The 21442-nt window shown below is 41.9% G+C and overlaps 1 protein-coding gene across 1 annotated transcript in view; it reads right to left on the bottom strand.

The window, feature by feature from the left end:
• Positions 1–12589: 12589 nt before the first annotated feature.
• LOC147035768 (extracellular calcium-sensing receptor-like) overlaps positions 12590–21442 on the bottom strand; it is a 100314-nt gene continuing 91461 nt past the window's right edge. Inside the window, exon 17 of the mRNA XM_085869402.1 lies at positions 12590–12730. Coding sequence (XP_085725528.1) covers positions 12590–12730 — 141 coding nt within the window. The remainder of the gene's footprint in view (positions 12731–21442) is intronic.

Genomic DNA, 21442 nt, shown 5'->3' with positions numbered 1-21442 from the left:
ATGGTGGTGAGCTTTACACCGCTCCATCCAATGTTTGGCATTGTGCATGGTGATCTTCGGCTTGTGTGCGGCTTCTCGGCATGAAACCCATTTCATGAATCTCTCGATTAACAGTGGAAGTTCTGACATTGCTTTAGAGTCAGATTGGCACTCGGTAGTGAGTGTCGCAACCGATGACAGAGGATTTGTCCGTGCGACATGCTTCAGCACTCGGTAGTCCCATTCTGTGAGCTTATGTGGCCTACCACTTCGGGGCTGAGTTGTTGTTGCTCCTCGACGTTTCCACTTCACAATAACAGCACTTACAATTGACCAGGGCAGCTCTAGCAGGGCAGAAATTTGATGACCTGACTTGTTGGAAAGGTGGCATCCCATGATGGTGCCACGTTGAAAGTCAGTGAACTCTTCAGTATGGCCCATTCTACTGTCAATGTTTGTCTATGGTGATTGCATGGCTGTTTGCTCGATTTTATACAACTGTCATCAAAGGTTGTGGCTGAAATAGCCGAATACACTAACTGGAAGGGGTGTTCTCATACTTTTTGCCATGTAGTGTATGTGGCGACTCTAGTAATTTGGTAGGAATAGGTGCAATGCATTTTTCCGTTATAAATGAATAAAGTATTGAATGAATAAGAAATCAGAGAAGTTAGAGAAAAAAGTTGTGGAGTTTGTAAAGAAATATATGATAATTAAAATGAGTAATTTTGACATAAAATTAAAAACCTCACAATTAGAAAAGATAAATAACAAATATTTTGAAAATGTTGTTGCTACAAGGAAAGGAAAAGAGGAAATGAAACATTTTCTGCCTAATAAATGGATGATAGGTCGAGGAGCTCGTTTGGGATGCTTTATGTTTTGCAAAATATGATTCAAATTTACTGCATTTGTTGAAACTCAAAAAGGCTGTCTATTGGGGCAACTTAGCATAAAATTGTGCATTTTGTGAGGAAAGCACCAAATTTGGCACACAAGCAGCCTATCATATTATGAACAGATTTGGATATTGGGCCATCTCAATATTTTTGATGGCAGTGGAAAATGGATGCCACAGACATCAGCGGCTGAATTTGAGATGGCCCAATATCCAAATCTGTTCATAATATGATAGGCTACTAGTGTGCCAAATTTGGTGCTTTCCTCAAAAAATGCACAATTGTTATGCTATATTTAGCTGAGTTGCCCCACTAGTCTCACTCTGCAGGAAAGTTAATGAATAAAGTTTAACTTTTCTCATAAATAAATGTAATGGTTTATTGTCTTAAAAATAAAAAGAAAACTGAACATAAAAATATTTCATGCATTAAAAGTAAAAACAAAATATTTTTACAAAAGGGGATATTTTCAGTGTGTGGAAGCAAAAAATCTGAATTTGTCAAAAAGAGGAAATATAAACATGATAACTAAAAAACTTGGAGAAATGCGCAAAGCGTTTATTGGGGAGTAAATTTCCAACAACTGGGATACCAGGGGATTTGCATCTACCAGGATATTCTTTCTGTGGTCCAGGAACAAACTTGGACAAGAGAATAGATGAAGCTGACAATCCTAAGCCATGGAGCAAACCTAAAAACAGGGTTGGTGAAGTTTGTATGAAACACGATATTGATAATGGAAATAGCATGACATCGGAAGAAAAACACGAAGCTGATCGAAAAATGTTGAATAATTTGTCTGATACAAAATCCAATGTTAAGAAAAAACAGACAGGTTCATAGTGAGGCAGTTGAAAAGTGCTAAATTAAAAATTGGGCTTGGTAATGCAAAAAACTGTCACGCTCTGATGATGTCATCAAGACTGAGGAGCAAGCTTACCTTCAGATGAGAAGCTTTTAGCTTATGAATTACATAAACCGATAATTACAAATTTTAAAAGTAAGCTTACAAATCTTCAAATGAGTAGCTTTTGGCTTATGAATTATAAAAACAGATTGTCACAAAAATCCTTTCATTCAAACTTTTGGGCCTCACGATTTGCCATGATCTTTCCTGGGAAAGCCACATCTCCAAGCTGGCCTCCAAAGCCAGTCGCGAATTGGGCATCCTCCGTCGTGCCCTTCATTATTTCTGGAATAGACCACCTTCATTCTTTCATTCCTCTTTTTTCCCCTCCTTTGGAACAACCTCTCACACACTCTTCTATCCCACTCTTCCCTCCAGGTCATAAAAATAGCTGTTCATGACCATGTCTTATTCAACCCATCCAAAAACATCATCTTTTCTACACTCAATAACCCACCCCAAACCGACCTCCATCATATTCCCTGCTGTCCTTCATGAAAATCGCTGTAGTATCCATCTTGTTTACCCCATGTACCCTCCTTCATCCCTCTTCCTTCCACATATCTCCTCATGTGTATGCCCCACTGTTTTGTGCTTCCCTCTCCCATCCCTCTTTTCTCTTGCTTCCCTCGTTATATGTTGTGTGTTTGCTCTTATACGAGCCGTGACATTATGTGTATATATATATATATATATATATATATATATATATATATATATATATATATATATATATATATATATATATATATATATATATATATATATATATATATATATATATATATATATATATATATATATATATATATATATATATATATATCAAAAGGTGAAAGGTCCATTCCAAAGCATTTGATTACATATGGCCCGCCAATTTAATTGAACTGAAAAACGACAAAGGATACAGGTATGCATTAACCATTATTGATTTAAGGTCAAGATATGCATGGGTAGTTCCTTTTAAAAATAAAAGAGGCACCACTCTTGTGATCGCATTCCAACATATATTTAATGAAAGCAAATGGAAAAAAAAATTATGGACTGATGAGGGAACAGAGTTCTGTAACACAACATTTAAGAATTTCCTTAAAGGTAACGATATCACATGGTATAGCACCTTTTAATTCTGTCATCATCGAGTGCTTTAATCACACTTTGAAAGAGAGATTGTCCAAAAAAATTCTGAACTCTGTTCTCAACAATGTGTATCTTTAATTCAGGACATTGTAGGTAATTACAATAATACAGTTCATTCCAAAACAAAAGACAGAAACATCAACAAAATTACAACATGAATGGGAGATTAATCACAGAAAACCAAAGTTTAAAGTTGGTGATATTGTAAGAATATATCGCTGGAAATCACACTTTGAGAAAGGTGATACAAAAGGTGGACGAATGAACTTTAAAAAATACTTGATGTTTCAGACACAGTTCCTTGGACATACGGTATAAATTGTATGATTTAAAGGGAGAACAAATCTTGGGATCATTTTATTCACAGGAATTACAAAAGACAAAGATGATAAATAAAAAACAATTGAATAATTGAAAAAAAAGTCATAATAATTGTAAAAATTAAACATTTGCAAAAATAAAATAGCTGAAAAAAAAATAAAGACTAATTTATTTTAAAAATTACTCCATCCCTTTGTTGTCTCCACCCACACTCAACACACACATCACACCACATTTATTCCCCTACCTTCTAGTGCATCCCACCCTCACGCCACCCCTAAAGACAAAGATGAGAAATAAGAAAAAATTGCATAATTGAAAAAAAAGAAGTTGAAATAATGAAAAAAACATTAAACAATTGCAAAAATTAAAGGATTGAAAAATAAAAACTAAATAAAAAATAAAATTCACTCCATCCCTTTGATCCACCAACATTCCACACCCAAACATCACACGCACATCACACCCCATTTATCCCCCACTCCTCCAGTGCACCCCCAACCTCATCCCACCACACACACACACACACACACACACACACACACACACACACACACACACACACACACACACACACACACACACACGGAGGGGAAGGGGTGGGATGAGGTGGGGGCGCACTTTCCCCAATTATATTATATATATATTTTTTTCCAATTTAGTAAATGGTAATTAAAATCAACCCACATCATGCACACACTGAATCAACACATTACTGCACATACAAACGCCTGCACAAACAAATCCCTTCCCATCACTTTACCGCAATTGAATGTATTCCCACTTACGAATGGCATCTTACCATTCATATCTATTGTATGGGTATACTCACTTTATAAAATATATGTATATAATGCATCTACATTTTAAAATTCTGACCACATTAGCAGCTTCAAATATTGTGGAAGTGTGTGCTGATTGAGTGTCCTCCAGGGGGAGCTTAGTTCACAGGTTTGGAAAGAATAGAGATCACAAAGAGCTTTTGTTGATGTGAGTGAAGAAGTTGTGTTGTCAAATGGTTGACTGCTTTTCTCAAACGATGGAATCCAGTTAAGTGAGTTTTTAAACATTCTTTCTCCTGGCACAGGTGTGAGGTTAAGCACATTGAGTGAAAAAGTTGCCCCAGGACAAACTTGCTCACATGTACAATTGAATGTTGTATCAAGTGTCAAATTCATCTTATTTCTGCAAACAGAGCACATAAATGGGTAAGATGTCATATTTCTTGGTTGGATTGTGTACAAAACTCTTGGAACTCTGATTTAATTTGACAAAACTCTTACTGTTTCCATAACTGCTTGAGCAACATATCAAAGTTGACGTTTACCAAACTCGAAATTGAGTCAGAGGTGTGAATGGGTTATTCTGAAGTTTTTTTTTTACAGCATTCTATAAAGTTGAGATGAACCATTTCTTCAATCCCTGAGTCAAAACGAGGAAGGAATAATATTTGATTAATTTTATGTGCAATGGTAAATCAAGCAGTATAACCAATTAATTGCGCATATATATGTATACTTATAGACAAATCACTCACCCGTCATAGGCTCGGGGGAGGGAATCTTTAACCGCAGTGCAATCTGAAGCCTGTTTTAATGTCTTTCTCGAGCTGGAAATACACACAAATTGCTATTACGAACAGAATTCTTACCAAAACCATGATTAATATTAATCGAAATATTAATATTCATTATTTAATAGCCCCCACCACATAATAGTTTTGGCTATAACTAATTAAATTAAATAGGTCGCACCTGTCAGATGGCAGTTCTTTGAGTGGCACCAAAAACTCGGACATGAATGGGGAAAACATGTCAGTTTCTGTGTCAAAGTCAATCAAAAGTCCTCAAACAAATTCATGAGCTCACTCCGAGTTTCACAAAGAACATCATTTTTGTTCATGAATTCTGAAAGGGCATCCTGTAAAAATGAGGACATACGTTATTCATCTTCATAGAACAGAGTTGTTTGTATAGCATTACATTTCAAAATAAATGAAACTTTACCTCGAGATGATTGATGGCTGAATTCACTCGATTCAGTTTGAAATATACATCAGTGTAAAGAATATCACGTTTTGATTCAAATTCATAATCGTCTCACAAAAGCGAGTCATCCATGATAGAGTTTGACTTTTCAATCATGCTTTGATGAAAAAGGAAAATAATTATTGTGAAATATATCATGAAAGTACGACAGCTTTCAGTATAACCAAATAATTCCAGCAGGCTTACACATTGGATACTGTGAAATGTTGTTGGGTTGCCAACATTGGTGGGAGGGAAATTCTGGCCACAGGCCAAAGTTCAGCCTGTTGGCTGTTGGATAGTAATTCTTGGAGTGGGATCGAAACAAGCAGATTGTATCTAGTTTCACCAGCGTTAGCGTAATTCAAAATGTCTTCAACCAAATGTATGAACTCACTCCGAATTTCACGAAGAACATCATTTTCGTTCAGGAATTCTGCAATGTTTTGATGTGAAAATATGGATAGACATTACTTAATCTTCATACAACAGAGCTGTTTGTATAGCATGATAAATAAATGAAACTTTACCTCACATTTTGATTCAAAGCCATAATCGTCCCACGAAAGCGAGTCATCCTCAATCCAAAACTCATCTAAAATGTCATTGGAGAGACTGGAATCTTTTTTTGCCGAGTCAAAGCTAGGAGGGAAAATAATAGTTAATAAATTTGTGGTACAATGACTAACAGACCAGTATTGCAGGAGGACCAGAGCAAGCATGTCGATTTACCTCTCGGTTGGAATTTTTTCGAAAAGCAACATCACAGCAGATATAATGAGTCGATGATGGTTTGCAAAACCTTGACCTCGACGGTTTAAATAGAATTGAGAATGGGGAGGGAAGGTAAGCAAACCTAGTACCTCTTCTGGGTTTACACACATGTTTTCCAACCAAAATGTCATCAGCCCCAGAATATCTCAACAATAACTTTCTGATGAAGCTGGGATGATAACTACAAACACAAAGTTGGCAAACCGGCTCAGTTGCAGTCTGGAAAAAAACCAAAAAAACAACAGAACCACCACTGCCTAATTCAGTGTCAGCTGATGCACCACAATCCATAGCATCACTTGACTAACATGGTTTTAGAAGTCTTTTTTTTTGGCAGAATTGCCAAATACACAAGTAAGTGCCAAGGATTGTATTTCAGGAGTTATTATCTATAGGTAGGGATATAAAAGGAAGGAATCTGTTCAAATGGGTAAGGGAAAGTGGGGGGACGGTGGGTGGTCAGGGGTGGGGGTTGGGGTAAATAATATCGTGGAGGTTAAAAAAAGAAAATTGATGCATATTTGAGGCTCATGGAAGAGCTTTGTCCAAGAAACAATTTAATGGATAAGATGGTGCAATATGAGTGTTTGAGGTGGGGGAGAACAAGGAGAAATTGGTGCCACAAGAGATAGGTTTCGTGAGAAAAAATTCGCTTCTTTTCTTTGAAAGGGTCAAATAGTTTTTCCCTGAGGTAGCATTAAAGTCAAGGAGGAACTGGAGTCGTCCCAGAACCAACAAAATTCCCCTACTATGGTGTAAAGCCTGACTGCTATGGGTGCTGGTGCTCAAGCAGATGGTGTCAAACCTTATGAGGAATTTTCTGAGCAAAGACCTTGCCCGGCACTAAGAGAATTGTGACCCCTGGGTAGCTTTGCAATCCTGGTAAACACCCTTCCATTTCAAGAGAGGAACAAGAACGCCCCTCTTCCAGTCAGTTGAGGTGATGCCTGTGTTCCAGGCAGAGCACAGAATTGCATGCAATGACATGAATACAGCATTTCCACCAGCTTTGAGTAGTTCAGCATTGATGCCACAGATGCCGGGAGCTTTAACTCTTTCAACTGCTTCACTGCAGCCTGTGCTTCCACAAACAAACGTCGTTCACAGTTGATTGGAAGGTCAGCAATGGAGATACTTACACCACTGACGTCCAACTCAACAGCTGGTCGGACAGCCTGGTACAGCCGCTCAAATAACTGGCCCAGCTGGCCTTCACTTTGGATTCAACTGTCATGCCCAACACGCTCCGCTCTCAGTGCAGTACACTGAGGGACAGTTTTGGTGGACCACAATGCACATATTCCTCTGTAAGCAGGAGAATCACTTGACCACAGGTAATAGTCAACCCTTTCACAGATCCCTCACACTTAGGCCTCCTTATCCACTCTCAGCACACATACAGTTTACGCCTCAATCCCTGAACAGCTCAGCTCTGCCGATAAGCCTGGCCCTGTGACTCTGGTCAACGTTCTCCAGTGTCCCTTGAGAGCTACAGTTCTTCTTCGCCTGACGGTAGGTTCCAAAACATCCACGGGCAACATCAAGGATGGTAGTCGTGAAGGCACTCACAACTCTTCAAGATTCCGTAAAGCACCCAAACCAACCAAATCCCCACTCATCATGTTGGCAAAATCCTCATATATGGTCCCATTCCTAAGCTTGCCAACATCCAGCTGAGGTTGGAATGGCACCACTCTCCCAGATTTACGCTTCAATTTCAGAGTTGCAACAGGAAGTCTGTGGTTGGTTTTGAAGAACTGAGTACTCTGGCAGACCCTGCAGTTGTGAATGATCCACCATCCACCAGCACCCATCAACGATTATATGGGCAATCTCCTTTGCCACACCACCAGCATTGGAATGCCAACTCCAGCGATGAGCCTGTTGATACTGAAACCATGAATCAGCTACCCTCAGTCCACAACTTCTTGCAAAGGCAAGGAAATTTGTGCTGTTCTGGTTCACAGTTCCAGACCCATGTTTGCCAACACATGTCTCATGACCATCCATTTCAGTTGCAGTCGATGCATTGAAATCCCCCAAGACGAGAAGGGTATTTCCCTCGGGGCACCGGTCAACCACAGACTTGAGCGTTGCGTGGATTCCTGGTAAACAGTGACAGTGTTCCTCCTTCACAGTGAGATCACCCACCAACAACCACCTCTATCTTGACTCTCTAATCCTTTCTGTGATACTTCCAACTCCATCTATCTTGCATATCTCCTCATTATTCAACCTCTCTCTCTCTCTCTCTCTCTCTCTCTCTCTCTCTCTCTCTGTCTCTCTCTCTCTCTCTCTCTCTCTCTCTCTCTCTCTCTCTCTCTCTCTCTCTCTCTCTTTCTCTCTCTCTCTCTCTCTGTGATACTCTGAGAATCCACAAAAGCATTCTCATCTCTTTCCTCTCCAAAAACTCCTCTTCCCTTTTTGTTAAACCATATATTTCTGCACCATATATTATAACCGGTCTAATCAAGACATTATAAAGTTTAACTTTCAATTTTTGTCGGTATCCTTCTATTACAGATGATTCCACTGGTATCCTTCTATTTTAGCCATGCTGCCTTCACTTTATCCTGGATTACTGCTTCACAAACTCCCCCTTCCTTTGGTGTTGGCCCAAGGTGTTTGAATATGTCCACTTTTGTCAGCTTTCCACCCTTTATATCTGCACTCTTGATCCTCTCTACATAAGTCTTACCACACACTATTGCCTCTGTCTTTGTCGCATTAACCTTCAAGGGCTGCTTCTCTAAACTATCGTGACATGACAGAACTCTTCTCTGCAACCCTTTCTTTGACTGTGAGTTATGACTAAACGTCATCTGTGAACAGGAGCTCCAGTTCTCTATCTATGATCTTGTCACTCAGCATGTCCATCACTCTTACAAAATTGAAGGGACTTCTTGCAGAACCCTCTTACTCATCTTTGGAAATTTTTGCACGTTCAGTTGAATCGGCAGCTGCTGCATCCACCTCAATCTTGACTAAATTTTCCAAAGCAGATCCATCGTGTTTTTCTGTTATATCCTCGTTCTTGCATTACTTCTTCGTTACCATTTGTGCTTTCGTCCAATTTCCTGTGATAAATCGTATCTTGTTGTGCTTTGTTGTCAGATAAATTTACATGTTCAAGGCCTACTCCTCATAGAGCTGCTGTAAAAAACTATTTGTCTCTTCAAGTTGTTTTTCTCTTTCAGCTTTTCCTTCCCAAATATTGTACTTTCTAATTTCTTCCCAGCATCCTATTTCCGCTCTTCGCTGAAAAAAAAATTAATATGGCATGGCAGTATGGCAGCTGTCATCTAGAAAAGATGAAGCACATCAAGTGGGTACATGATTCTGATGCTGGGTGCATGTTTATTACGCTGGGGCCTGGTTAATAGCGGAGGAACGTGGTTACAGGGATTAGTGACCATGATAACACCAGTGGCTTCGGTAACAAAATGGAACAAACTTGCAAGAATAATGGACGTGTGCAAGAATGCACGGAGAACAAGAGGGGTTAGTCGCCGATGCGCGTGTTATGGTGAGAATGTGATTTATTAGGGATGAGTGGCTGGTGGTCACATGTGCGTCATGAGGTTCGTGTACTTTGAGTGCTCGAGAAATCGTCACATGATGCGCTCGCGCCTTTTATGTGTATGATGGTGCCACATTTACAGCCTGCCTTTGTCTTCCCATTGAACTGGGGGAGGCAAATGCAGGCTTAAGAGATGTGAAATGTGTTGTGTGCTGTGATCATGGGAGGGTGCTCCGTTCAACAAGGTGTGCCATGTGATCGAGGTTGTTGTCTCTTATGCGGCAAAGTCCTGAACATTGGTCATAGCATGGGAGAGAGGGAATGTTTGTCCACCCTCATCCTCGCTCCATAATTCACGAGTGCAAAATATGGTGCCGAGATGTTGCAGCAGCCTCTATCGCACCCATGGACGCTTTATCAACATGCAGGATGTGTGACGTGTACCATCCCGAGACCTACGTGAGTGACTCGTTGCGTCCCCGTGGCGAGTCCGTGATAGCCCCCGAATTATGTCGTATATATGTCATCGCTCCATGTGACCATGTCCACACAGCCATGTTGATCGTTCCATGTGAGCAGCTCCACACGGTTGCAAACAGCACCGAGTGCCGCGAGTGTGAAATGCGAATTTGAATGTGGGTCATTCGAACCAGGTGCCTTCTTTGTCAGGATCTGGAGCCACCGTGATGGTTTTGTGTGAACAGCGCTTTGTATGAACTGTGCTGAGTGCCGTACAACCGCACAGAGCACCGTGACTTTCAAATGTTATTTCAAAGTGCGAGATTCACACCGAGTGCCGTCTTTGGCAGGTTCTAGAGCCACCGGGGAAGCACTGAGGTATCCCAAAATGACTGAGGTCGTAGGCTGATAACCCTCTCGCCGAACGTACAGGTTTCGACTCACTCAGACGTCGGGGTGAGGCACGGTGAGCTAGAAAATTATGGAGAAGCGTCAATATTCACGCCATTTTTTCCCAGCATTCCCAGCGGCCAATGCATTACTTTGCAACTTTCGGCCAAATCGTGGTTCGTAAAGGGCACAAAAACAATTATGTTGCACAGGGGACTGGGCTTGGCGATAAATATACTGGTCTGGTTCACAGTTCCTTCTCGCTTTGCGCCGAGCTTCTCAGGACACAAAACCCATATGTGGTATAATCTCTTAGATTTTATGGCAGGAGGAAGAAGAATTCAATCCTTTATAAAGTACTTCATTTTGGACGACCCTGTACGTTAGCCAGGGGACAAGCATTTTGGAAACTGAATTTTCTGACCTTTAACCTTCCTGGATGGTGAAAACTGAAAATATTGTCATGATTTTGTGCCAATGTTAGTTTACTAAGACAATGAAGCTGCTTTTTAGCTGCAAACCTCCAACGGATTCAAATTATGTGAGGCATTGTACCATGGAGAACTTGAAGACGTTGATGGATGACATGAGCGGGAAGTGCAACAAACATCTCCTTCAATCCAACCTGGAGTGAAGAGTGTGAATAAGTCTGCTTGAGAAGGGTGGTCCACAAATGGAAGAAAAGAGGAATAAGAGTGTTGCTTTGTGGGAAGACTAATTTTACAAGTGCAACAAGAAAAATGCAAACCCTCACCAGGACTTATTTTGCGTGTTGCAGTTTTATAGGTTTTAGGGGAAATCCATTATGGCTACCAAACCTTGTTACGAATGGCATTGTATTTGTGAACCTTTTGTTCCTCATAGACAGGCAATCACACTTGTAAAGTTTCACCGAAATCTGTTCAGCGACTTCAGAGAAGAAGATTTTTGAAGATTTCTTTTTAACAATAAGGCTGCATAATCATGTGGCCGATGACGTCATTATTATTTTTTCTTTGGACCATTTTATCCCGAGATGACCTTCAAAAATTTCCATACTGATTGAATGTGGCGTTCCACATCTGCAATATGACGTCATAACGAGGGAACCTATGATATCATAAAAATCACACTAATTCTCCATTAGGAGGACTTGCAATGTGCCAAGTTTCAATTTTATCCTTGGTGCTGTTTCAGATAAAGAGATCTAATTTTTTTATATTTTTGAAATATGGTTGCTATACCACGTGACCTATGACGGCATGATTATCATTATAACGTGCGACATGAGTCGTCGCATCAATGGTGAAAATTTCTTCTCAATCCGACAAGCGGTTGCAGAGAAAAACACGAATGTTCTGTGCGGACAAACAAACAAAGACAGACAGACAAACAAACAAACGGACCCAAGTGCAACACCCTCTCTAAATCCTTTGGTGAGGGTAACAAGTTGGTTGTGTCTGTGTGTCTTCGTGTGTGTGTGTGTGTGTGTGTGTGTGTGTGTGTGTGTGTGTGTGTGTTTGTGTTTGTGTTTGTCTGTGTGTCTGTGTGTGTGTGTGTGTGTGTTTGTGTGTGTTTTATGTGTGTTTGTGTGTGTGTGTTTGTGTGTGTGTGTGTGTGTGTTTGTGTGTTTGTGTGTGTGTTTGTGTGTGTTTTATGTGTGTTTGTGTCTGTGTGTTTGTGTGTGTGTGTGTGTGTGTGTGTGTGTGTGTGTGTGTGTGTGTGTGTGTGTGTGTGTGTGCCAGCATGCATGCGTGCACACGCGTTAGTTGATGTCACTGATGGTGCACATTCTTGCTAAAAGATGACTGAAATCATCATGATGTCATGCTTCCTTCTCAGTGCAGGAAGAATATGCATTGCAGCTGAAATAGAAGACACTTCTGAGATTTGGAGGCAAAACCTCAACAAAAGATTGCTAACTTGAACAGGTATGTCATTGCAAAAGCAGCCAAGGGTACAATGTCTTCTTCACATTCAAGAACTCTGATGCCTGGAGAGATATTTCAGGTAAGATCAGGTATGGGAGCATGTGCCAGAGCAGTGCGGAGAGCATAATTTGTGGCTATCCCAGACTCTCCACGGGGATGCAACGAGTCGCGCGCATAGGTCTCGGGATCGTACAATTCACTCTTACTCCATGATGACAAAGCCTCCATGGGGGCGATAGAGGCTGCTGCAGCATATCTCGGCATCATATTTTGCACTCCATCCCCCAGGCAGATGCCTGGCCAATCCCCATTTCCTTACGATGCTGATCAACCTGCTGCAACCACGAGGCATGTGGTCTGTCCATAGGCCTCTTCCATTCACCAGGCCCCATCGCTGAGAGAATCTAGAAAGCAGGATCAGCATGAGGAAAACCAGCCACACTTAACCGCAGATGACACTCAGAGACTATGCAGGTAACAAATGTCATTTCAGTCTTTCTCAGCAACCGCTCGTTGGACACAAAGTCCGACCAGCGATCGCCAATAATTCTCCAAAGAGACCTGTTACCAAACGAATTAAGTCACCATCTCAGATTCCTCGTCAGAGTCCAAGTCTCACATCCATAGAGCAAGACTGGAAGCTCCAAGGACCCGAAGACTCTGACTTTCGTCCTCCTACACAGGTAACGGCAATGCCACATCCCATGATACAGTGAATCCATGACTCCCCAGGCCAGACCCAGACGTCGATTGACCTCTGTCTCAATGCCAGTAGAGACATAAATGTCACTGCCAAGGTCAGTGAATCTTTTTGCGACCTCAACATCCTCGCCACAAACAGGTACAGACAGGATACCAGCATCCAATATGTCATTGAAAGCCTTGATCTTAGTTTTGACCCAGGAAATCCATAATCCCAGTGGCACCGACTTCACATTCTTCACCTCGAGGGCCCCTTCAAGGATATCTAGAATCTCTGCAAAGATGACTACACCGTCTGCGAAATCAAGGTCAGAGATCTTGACATTCACAAACGGTGCACCGCAGCTTAATGTCTCCGACATCCTCCCCAGAATCCAGTCCATACAAAAACTGAAAAGTGCTGAAAAGTACTTCGTATTGCAGGGAAAGCAGTTATTTGCAGTGACAAATGTAAGAAAAATGCTGTTATATGTAGAGACAAATTTATGTTGATAAAAACCTTTGCATTCCAAAACCAAGACCAATTTGTATAATAAATGAATTGGAGGCTAAAGATAAGCAATCCTGGTGCAGATTTCCAAATTGACTTATGCTGAAACAAAGTCTTGGTCTTCTCTGTAGCATATTCAAGTACCCTTCGGTGTTGCTGCCACTGTTTGTCCGGCTTCATTCTCAAATAAGAAGAATGCCATCTGAAGATGAGTACATTAGATGTGGCTCTGCTCTTCCATTCTTTAGGGCATGGCTTCATCTCCAAACCCACCATGTGGGCCCCCTCAACCTACGACCACATAACAACGCAACCACTTTCGTCACTGCAAACAATATGATTACCAAATGCCAAAATTCACAATGCAAAACATCACCACACTTCACCGTACCAGCACTGAAGGAACCTCAACCACATGCACCGTATTCACTGACAATGTTCATACTGTTGTCCAGAGAGAATACTTGATGAATAATACTCGATAACATTGAAATTCCATCATTAGGTATTTTGATGACATAATACATGCATACATTTTTTATTGTTTCATTAGGACACTTTGTTTGATGCACGACGATCATTCATCCTTCCAGTGAGTAAAAGGTAACACTTTGGGACAAATATGCATCCCCAAAATCCAAAACTCATCACAAGAATGGCAAAGATCTCAGTAACATTTTGGAACGTTCCTCGTGTGCTGTTATACGCAGGGACAAATGCCACACACAACAGAAAGTACAAAATAATGCTGAATTTGATGAACTTCGGTTCGTTGAAGGATAAACACTGTTTCTGAGCTTTGGAGGCAAATCCATAACAACAGATTGCTAAAATGAACAGGTATGTCAATGGAAAAGCACCCCAGGGTACAGTTTCTTGTTCACATTCAAGAACTATGATCCCTGGAGAGACGTTTGTGTTCCCAAAAACCTTTGAATTCCCAAACCAAGACCAATTCGCACAAATAATGAGTTGTGGGCTGAAGCTCAGCAATCCTGGTGCAGATTTCCAAAATGACTTCATCCTTAAACAAAGTTTGTTTTGGCTTGGTATCTGAAAAATAAACAAATATTGATATTTGTAAGAGGAGAGCACTCAATAATATTCCACAGTAATATTGGTTTCGTGGTTGTGTTCATCCAATTGCTTTTTTTATTCATTACATTACCGAGAAATACCATGTATCACTTCGCTGACAGGAATACGAAGAGAGGCGGGGGGAGAAAGAGAGGGGTGGGAGAGAGAGAGAGAGAGAGAGAGAGAGAGAGAGAGAGAGAGAGAGAGAGAGAGAGAGAGAGAGAGAGAGAGAGAGAGAGAGAGAGAGAGAGAGAGAGAGAGAGAGAGAGAGAGAGAGGGTGCGAGAGAGGGTGCGAGAGAGAGAGAGGGTGGGAGAGAGAGAGAGGTTGCGAGAGAGAGAGAGAGGGTGGGAGAGAGAGAGAGGGTGGGAGAGAGAGAGAGGGTGGGAGAGAGAGAGAGGGTGGAGAGAGAGAGAGAGGGTGGGAGAGAGAGAGGGTGGGAGAGAGAGAGAGGGTGGGAGAGAGAGAGAGGGTGGGAGAGAGAGAGAGGGTGGGGAGAGAGAGAGAGGGTGGGGAGAGAGAGAGAGGGTGGGAGAGAGAGAGAGGGTGGGAGAGAGAGAGAGGGTGGGAGAGAGAGAGAGGGTGGGAGAGAGAGAGAGGGAGGGAGAGAGAGAGAGAGAGAGAGAGGGAGAGTGGGAGAGAGAGAGAGGGTGGGAGGGAGAGAGAGGGTGGGAGAGAGAGAGAGGGTGGGAGAGAGAGAGAGAGGGTGGGAGAGAGAGAGAGAGGGTGGGAGAGAGAGAGAGGGTGGAGAGAGAGAGAGGGTGGGAGAGAGAGAGAGGGTGGGAGAGAGAGAGAGGGTGGGAGAGAGAGAGAGGGTGGGAGAGAGAGAGAGGGTGGGAGAGAGAGAGAGGGTGGGAGAGAGAGAGAGAGAGGAGAGAGAGAGAGAGGGTGGGAGAGAGAGAGAGGGTGGGAGAGAGAGAGAGAGGGTGGGAGAGAGAGAGAGGGTGGGAGAGAGAGAGAGGGTGGGGAGAGAGAGAGAGGGTGGGAGAGAGAGAGAGAGAGAGAGGGGAGAGAGAGAGAGGGTGGGAGAGAGAGAGGGTGAGAGAGAGAGAGAGAGAGAGAGAGAGAGAGAGAGAGAGAGAGAGAGATATATATATATATATATATATATATATATATATATATATATATATATATATATATATATATATATATATATATATATATATATATATATATATATATATATATATATATATATATATATATATATATATATATAGGAGAGAGATGTGATGGGGGGGGAGGGGGAGTAACATTGAGAGGGAAAAGAGACAGGAAGGGGAGAGATGGAGGAAGAGGAGGTGGTAAGAGGAGGGGAGAGTGCGGAAGGGGTGGAGGAGTGAGGAAGGGGATGGGAAAGAGAGAAGAGGGGTGGGGGAAGGGAAGGCAGTGTACATTGGTGAAAGTGCTTTCAATCGTCGATTGCAAAAGCGAACTTGTTGCTGTTGCAAATGAGGAAGAAAAATAATTACATTCATGTATTCTCAATTATAATTGTTGCTGGTACTTTATAAATTTAATTTTTGTGCACTAGTCGCATTGGCTGTCAGTAATGTTTCCCTTTTTTTCGAGAGTCTTTTGACCTATATATTAATAAAACGAATATTTTACTATGAAAAAGGTTCTGCTCGCTGCATAGAAACAGGGTGACCTGGTTGATAACACTTCAATCTTTTGCCATGATCGTTTCATTCTCTCCCTCCCACCCAAAGTGGACACATATTGCAGTTTTCAGTTCTTTTGCCGAATGCTTCTCACCCTCCCATTCTTTTGAATGTCAATTGTATATAAGAGGAATTACTTCGGGCTTTTGTTTCAGTGAAGTCCATTCGAATGTTTCAGTGAATCATTCAATGTTCTTCCTCCATACATACGAAATTAAAGATTCTCCGTTTGTATGCTGATCAAACTTGTGGAAATTGAGTTATTTTCCATGACAGATTTTGGTTTCTTTGAATCCACATTCTCAACCATCACTTATCGGCACTCTCCCTGGTGTTTGATTTTCAAATGTTTTGGCATATTGGACGGATAACAGTGATGAACAAGGTCTATTGAACAAAGTAAGTTTGCACCTTTCGGACTGTCTTCTTCAGCCTTCGCAAAATAGTTCCAAACGACACTTTTCGAAATTTTGAAGGACGTATAAAAACTTTACCAGTCGATGTGTTGACTACTCATCTGTCAGCAAAGCAATGAGCATGCTTTACCGGCCATCTCTAAATGCCTTGCCTTTCATTTAAAATTAATGCCCTTGGAGCGTGTTTAGTTTGCAATTGAATTGCTTTTGCTGCGATATTGCAAATGGGATACCCCTGAGGTGTGTTCCTTTTCAATTGATACATTACCAGGCCATGTGTAATCCGAACATGCCCAACTGGGATGAAAAAAATTTCCCCAAACAAACACTTCTTTCTATGAAGTGGGAATTACTTGGTATTGACATCAATTCTGGTTCACTTTTCGATTCTTTTTTATTCCATGGTTGGGATTGAGTACTTTGGATATGATGCACCCACCACTATTAAGCACTCAAGCAAGCACTCCAATGAAATGGTTGATAAGGAACTGCTTGCTGCGTCACACTAAACATCGTCTGCAAACTTCCAGAGTATCAATAAATGTGTGAATTGGACAAATGAGCACTTTCTTTGCAGTCAGAACTGCTGCTCAGTTCAATTCCACAATTTAGATTTTGAAATTCGGTTGAGGTTAAAATATTCTACACTTCATTGCATTTTAGCTGTAATGCTTATAAACGGCCAGAGTTTAATTTTTATGGGGAAGGAGGGAGGACGGGATTTTTGGAGGAGGTGGGAAGAGGTGTGGGAGGAGATAAGCATGTGGTGTGGGGAAAGGAGACATGCGTTGGAGCACAAATTTCGATTTATATTGTCTCATCAAAATGATTCTGCATATAATAACAGCGAAGACAGAAACAAAATAAAATCTGAGATACATTTTTTGCCAGTTATACTAGATATGCAAATAGAGATAAACACGGGACGGATAGGTCCGAAGCTAACCACCATCTGGACGCTTCCGGACATAACCACTGTTGATTGGAGGGTCAGGAATACGAATAGTAACACCCCTAAAATCCAAATCCACAGCTGGTGGATCAGCCTGGTACAGTTGCTCAAAGTAACCGGACCAGCGGGCATTCACTTCGGACTCCTCTGTCAAGAGCCTACCACCCTCTAGTAATTGCAGTAAACAGAGGGATGGGCTTGGAGGAACGCAAAGCGTGAATTCTCCTGTAAGCAGGATGAGAATCACTTGACCACAGGTGATGCACGCCACCCTCACAGATTCCTTGCACATCGACCCCGTTGTCCACCTTTAGTGTACATAGAGTTTTACGCCTCAGCTCCCTGAACAGCTCAGCTCTGCCATTCAGCCTGGCCCTGCGATTCTGGTCAATGGTATCCAGTGTCCCTTGAGAGAGAAAATTATTCTTTGCCCGACAGTGAGTTCCATGACATCCACCAGCAACATCAAGGACAGTGGTCTTGAAGGCACTCTATAACTCTGCAGGATCTCCCAAAGCACCAAAACCACCCAATTCTCCACTCAGCCTGTTCGGAAACTCCTCAGCTACCCCCGCATTCTTGAGCTTCCCTCCATCCAGCCGAAGCTAGGGTTGGTACCATTCTCCTGGATTTAAGGTGCAACTTCAGAGTTGCAACAACAAGCTTCTGCTCAGTGTTGACGAACTGATCACTCCGGTAAACCCTGCAGTTCTGGATTATCCTCCAGTGACCATTAACGATCACATGGTCAATCTCCTTTGCCACACCGCAAGCATTGGAACAGCAAGTGCATTGATGAGCTTGTGGGTGTTGAAACCATGAATCAGCCACCCGAAGTCGATGACTTCTTGCAAAGTCAAGGAACTTAATGCCATTCTGGTTCCCAGTTCCAGACCCATGGGGACCAAGACATGTCTCATAAACATCCCTTTCAGTTCCATTTGATGCAATGAAATCCCCCAAGACTAGAAGAGTACCTCTCTTTGGGCACTGATCAACCACAGACTCAAGCATGGCATATAATTCTTCCTTCACGGTGAGATCAATCAACTCAGTCAGAGCATATACAGAGATGAGGGAAACGACACCCAAGGAGTGATGAATCCTTAGTCTCATAATACGCTCGTTGACCAGTCTTACCTCAATTATCATTGGAGTCAGCTTATTGGACACACCTACAGCAACTCCTTGGGCATGGTAACCATCAGAGTGACCAGAGCAATAGTAGGTGTCACCACCTGCCATGAACTCGCCGCAATCCAGGCTCAGAACCTCTGGGAGTGCTGCAATACCCATGCCCCAACGCTTGAGCTCAGATGATAACAGAGACAGGTGATCATCCTCTCTTTAGGAGAGGACATTCCAGGCACCCACCCGAAGGGGCCACATCAGGTTAACCCAAGGAGAACGCCGTCTGGTGGACGACACCTTAGCACCAAACTAACATACACGACCACAATCTGACCCTGGAAGGTTACCCCATGGTTTCCCTCCGAACATCAAAGATTGGGGGTCCCGAAGGCTTTGCCCCAATCCTGTCATCTGGTGAGCTGCCCTGCAAAGGGAAGCTGTAGAGGAGGTACTCCCACGGAGTGAGTTTTCAGATTTTTTTTGCTTTTGGTATGTTTTGCGGGATAAAGTGTCTCACGGTGGCCGGAGTGCAAATCCCGCTACCAACTGCAAAATAAAAAGCAACCCATCTGCCAGAGGTCAGCCGCAGACACAGTTGGGCACAAGAAATGGATGATCATTGTCTCACTCGGAACTCCTCTGCCCATTGACAGGTTTTGCTTTTAATCCTGCTGGGTGTTCATATCATGCACCCTACTCACCAATAACCATGGTGGTGGAGATGGTTTCATCACTGACAACCCGACCATGATCCAGGTTAGTACAGGTTTACATGATACCTGGAGCAAGTCACAGATCGAATCTGACCTGACCTGACAAAAATGTCCAAGCATTGTCCAAATTGGACACATGAACACTTATTTTAGCGTCGGAACACAGACTGAGGTCAATACTGTAGATGAAATTTGGAAATTTGGTTCAGTTTCAGAGGTTATCGTGGTAATGGAATGTGCAGAAATGAAATAAAGCCACAAATGCTGGCATATCTGGGTGTTTAAAAGCATTGCAATGAATCCAGCGATTTTGAGCTATGATTATCAGGCATTTGATGATACTTGAGGAAAGAGAAAAATAAACTTTATCGTTAAGATGTCATTGCTGCCTGTTCCAAACCAAGGTTAGCTCAGTTCCCTTGGTAAGGCTTATTTTGTTTTTCATGATGAGCACCCCATAAATTATCTTCAAATGGTGTGTTTAAATTAACCCAAACACCCAATTTTCATTCACACACCACCTTGGAGTTTCCTTAGAATGCTTGCAAATTTTTGGACTGCTCGGTTTAATGGTTTTGGAGTTATGGAGGAGATGGATGGAAACACACTGACATTGATTTTTATAATAATATATATCAGCAGGGTCTGCAAGCTGCATTCTCACTTCATGATGGGTCTCGAATATCTACCATCCCTGAAATTAACACGGCCTCTGAATTCTCCCACATAAACCTTATCTCCCTTCTGCACAGATCCATCCTATCTTGTTGTCAGTTATCATACCCTTCCACCCACCCAGAGTATATTGAATCCTGTGGTGAGGCAATTGCCGAAAATAACAACTTGCCTTCTTCTCTTCGAAGGCAAGCTCAGATCATTCCATGAAGCCCAGAACAAGTGTGTGTCCACTTTCAGGAAAGCCAGAAAACAATGTCTGGCCAACCTCAAGGATGATTCACAAACATGTCTCCTTGTTCAAAGACCTGGAAGCACCTTGATGATTCAAAAGTTGATGATTTTTGTGGAGTTGAAGTATTTCACATATTAAATGATTGTTCCACCCTGTTATAGTGTAAAAACAAGTAAATAATTGGCAAAGCTCAACTCCGATTAACGCGTTGGCGTAATAGTGGCCTAAAAACAACCAAGTCTCAATGGTGTTATGGCTAAAGATTCTGCTCCGGGTTTGTGAGGCCGGTGGTTTAAACCCTGGCTAATACATTACAAAGACTTTAAAAATGGTAAGTGCTGCTTCCTTGCTTGATGTTAAACAGTTTATCGGTCAACAACAAGGATAATCCCCAGAGGTTGGTATCCATGAGCTGTAAGAAATCCCTGTTTGGAAAAATCCCCCAGAGTGCGGTGAGAAAGCAGTGCCATTGTTGTGACGTCATGGTACCCAGAGTACTTTGGGAAGTGATGTCACTTCCCCGAAGCTCAGTTGCTGTATTTGTGTAACAGCCTTGTCTTTTGTCACATAAGTTTGTCTGTGTGTGTGTGTGTGTGTGTGTGTGTGTGTGTGTGTGTGTGTGTGTGTGTGTGTGTGTGTGTGTGTGTGTGTTTGTGGGTGGGGGGGGGGGAGGGTTATACTTGGCAAAAAAATATATATATATATATATATATATATATATATATATATATATATATATATATATATATATATATATATATATATATATATATATATTGACAAGTATGTTGATCGCCTGCATTTACTGTATTTGTGTGTTTGTTTGTTTGTTTGTTTGTGTTTGTTTGTCTGTCCGCTCACCTCCAGCCCAAACAGCTCAACCGATCGTTCTCAAATTTTCAGAGATTAATGGGACCGACGCTGCAACGATCCTGCATTGAAGTTTCATAAAATTTGTTTGACGGAAAAGGTCTACATCGGCCAATAGGACAGTTTGAGCCAAATTTTCTAAAATCCATAAATCCCATCTGATTGACTTAAAATTTGAAGAGCATTTGG

The sequence above is a fragment of the Eptatretus burgeri genome, chromosome 1 (genome assembly GCF_056783735.1).
Source record: "Eptatretus burgeri isolate ZD-2024b chromosome 1, Ebu_testis_v1, whole genome shotgun sequence".
NCBI lineage: Eukaryota > Metazoa > Chordata > Myxini > Myxiniformes > Myxinidae > Eptatretus > Eptatretus burgeri.
The sequence above is the reverse complement of the archived record's forward strand: the minus strand, read 5'-3'. Positions and strand labels throughout refer to the sequence as shown.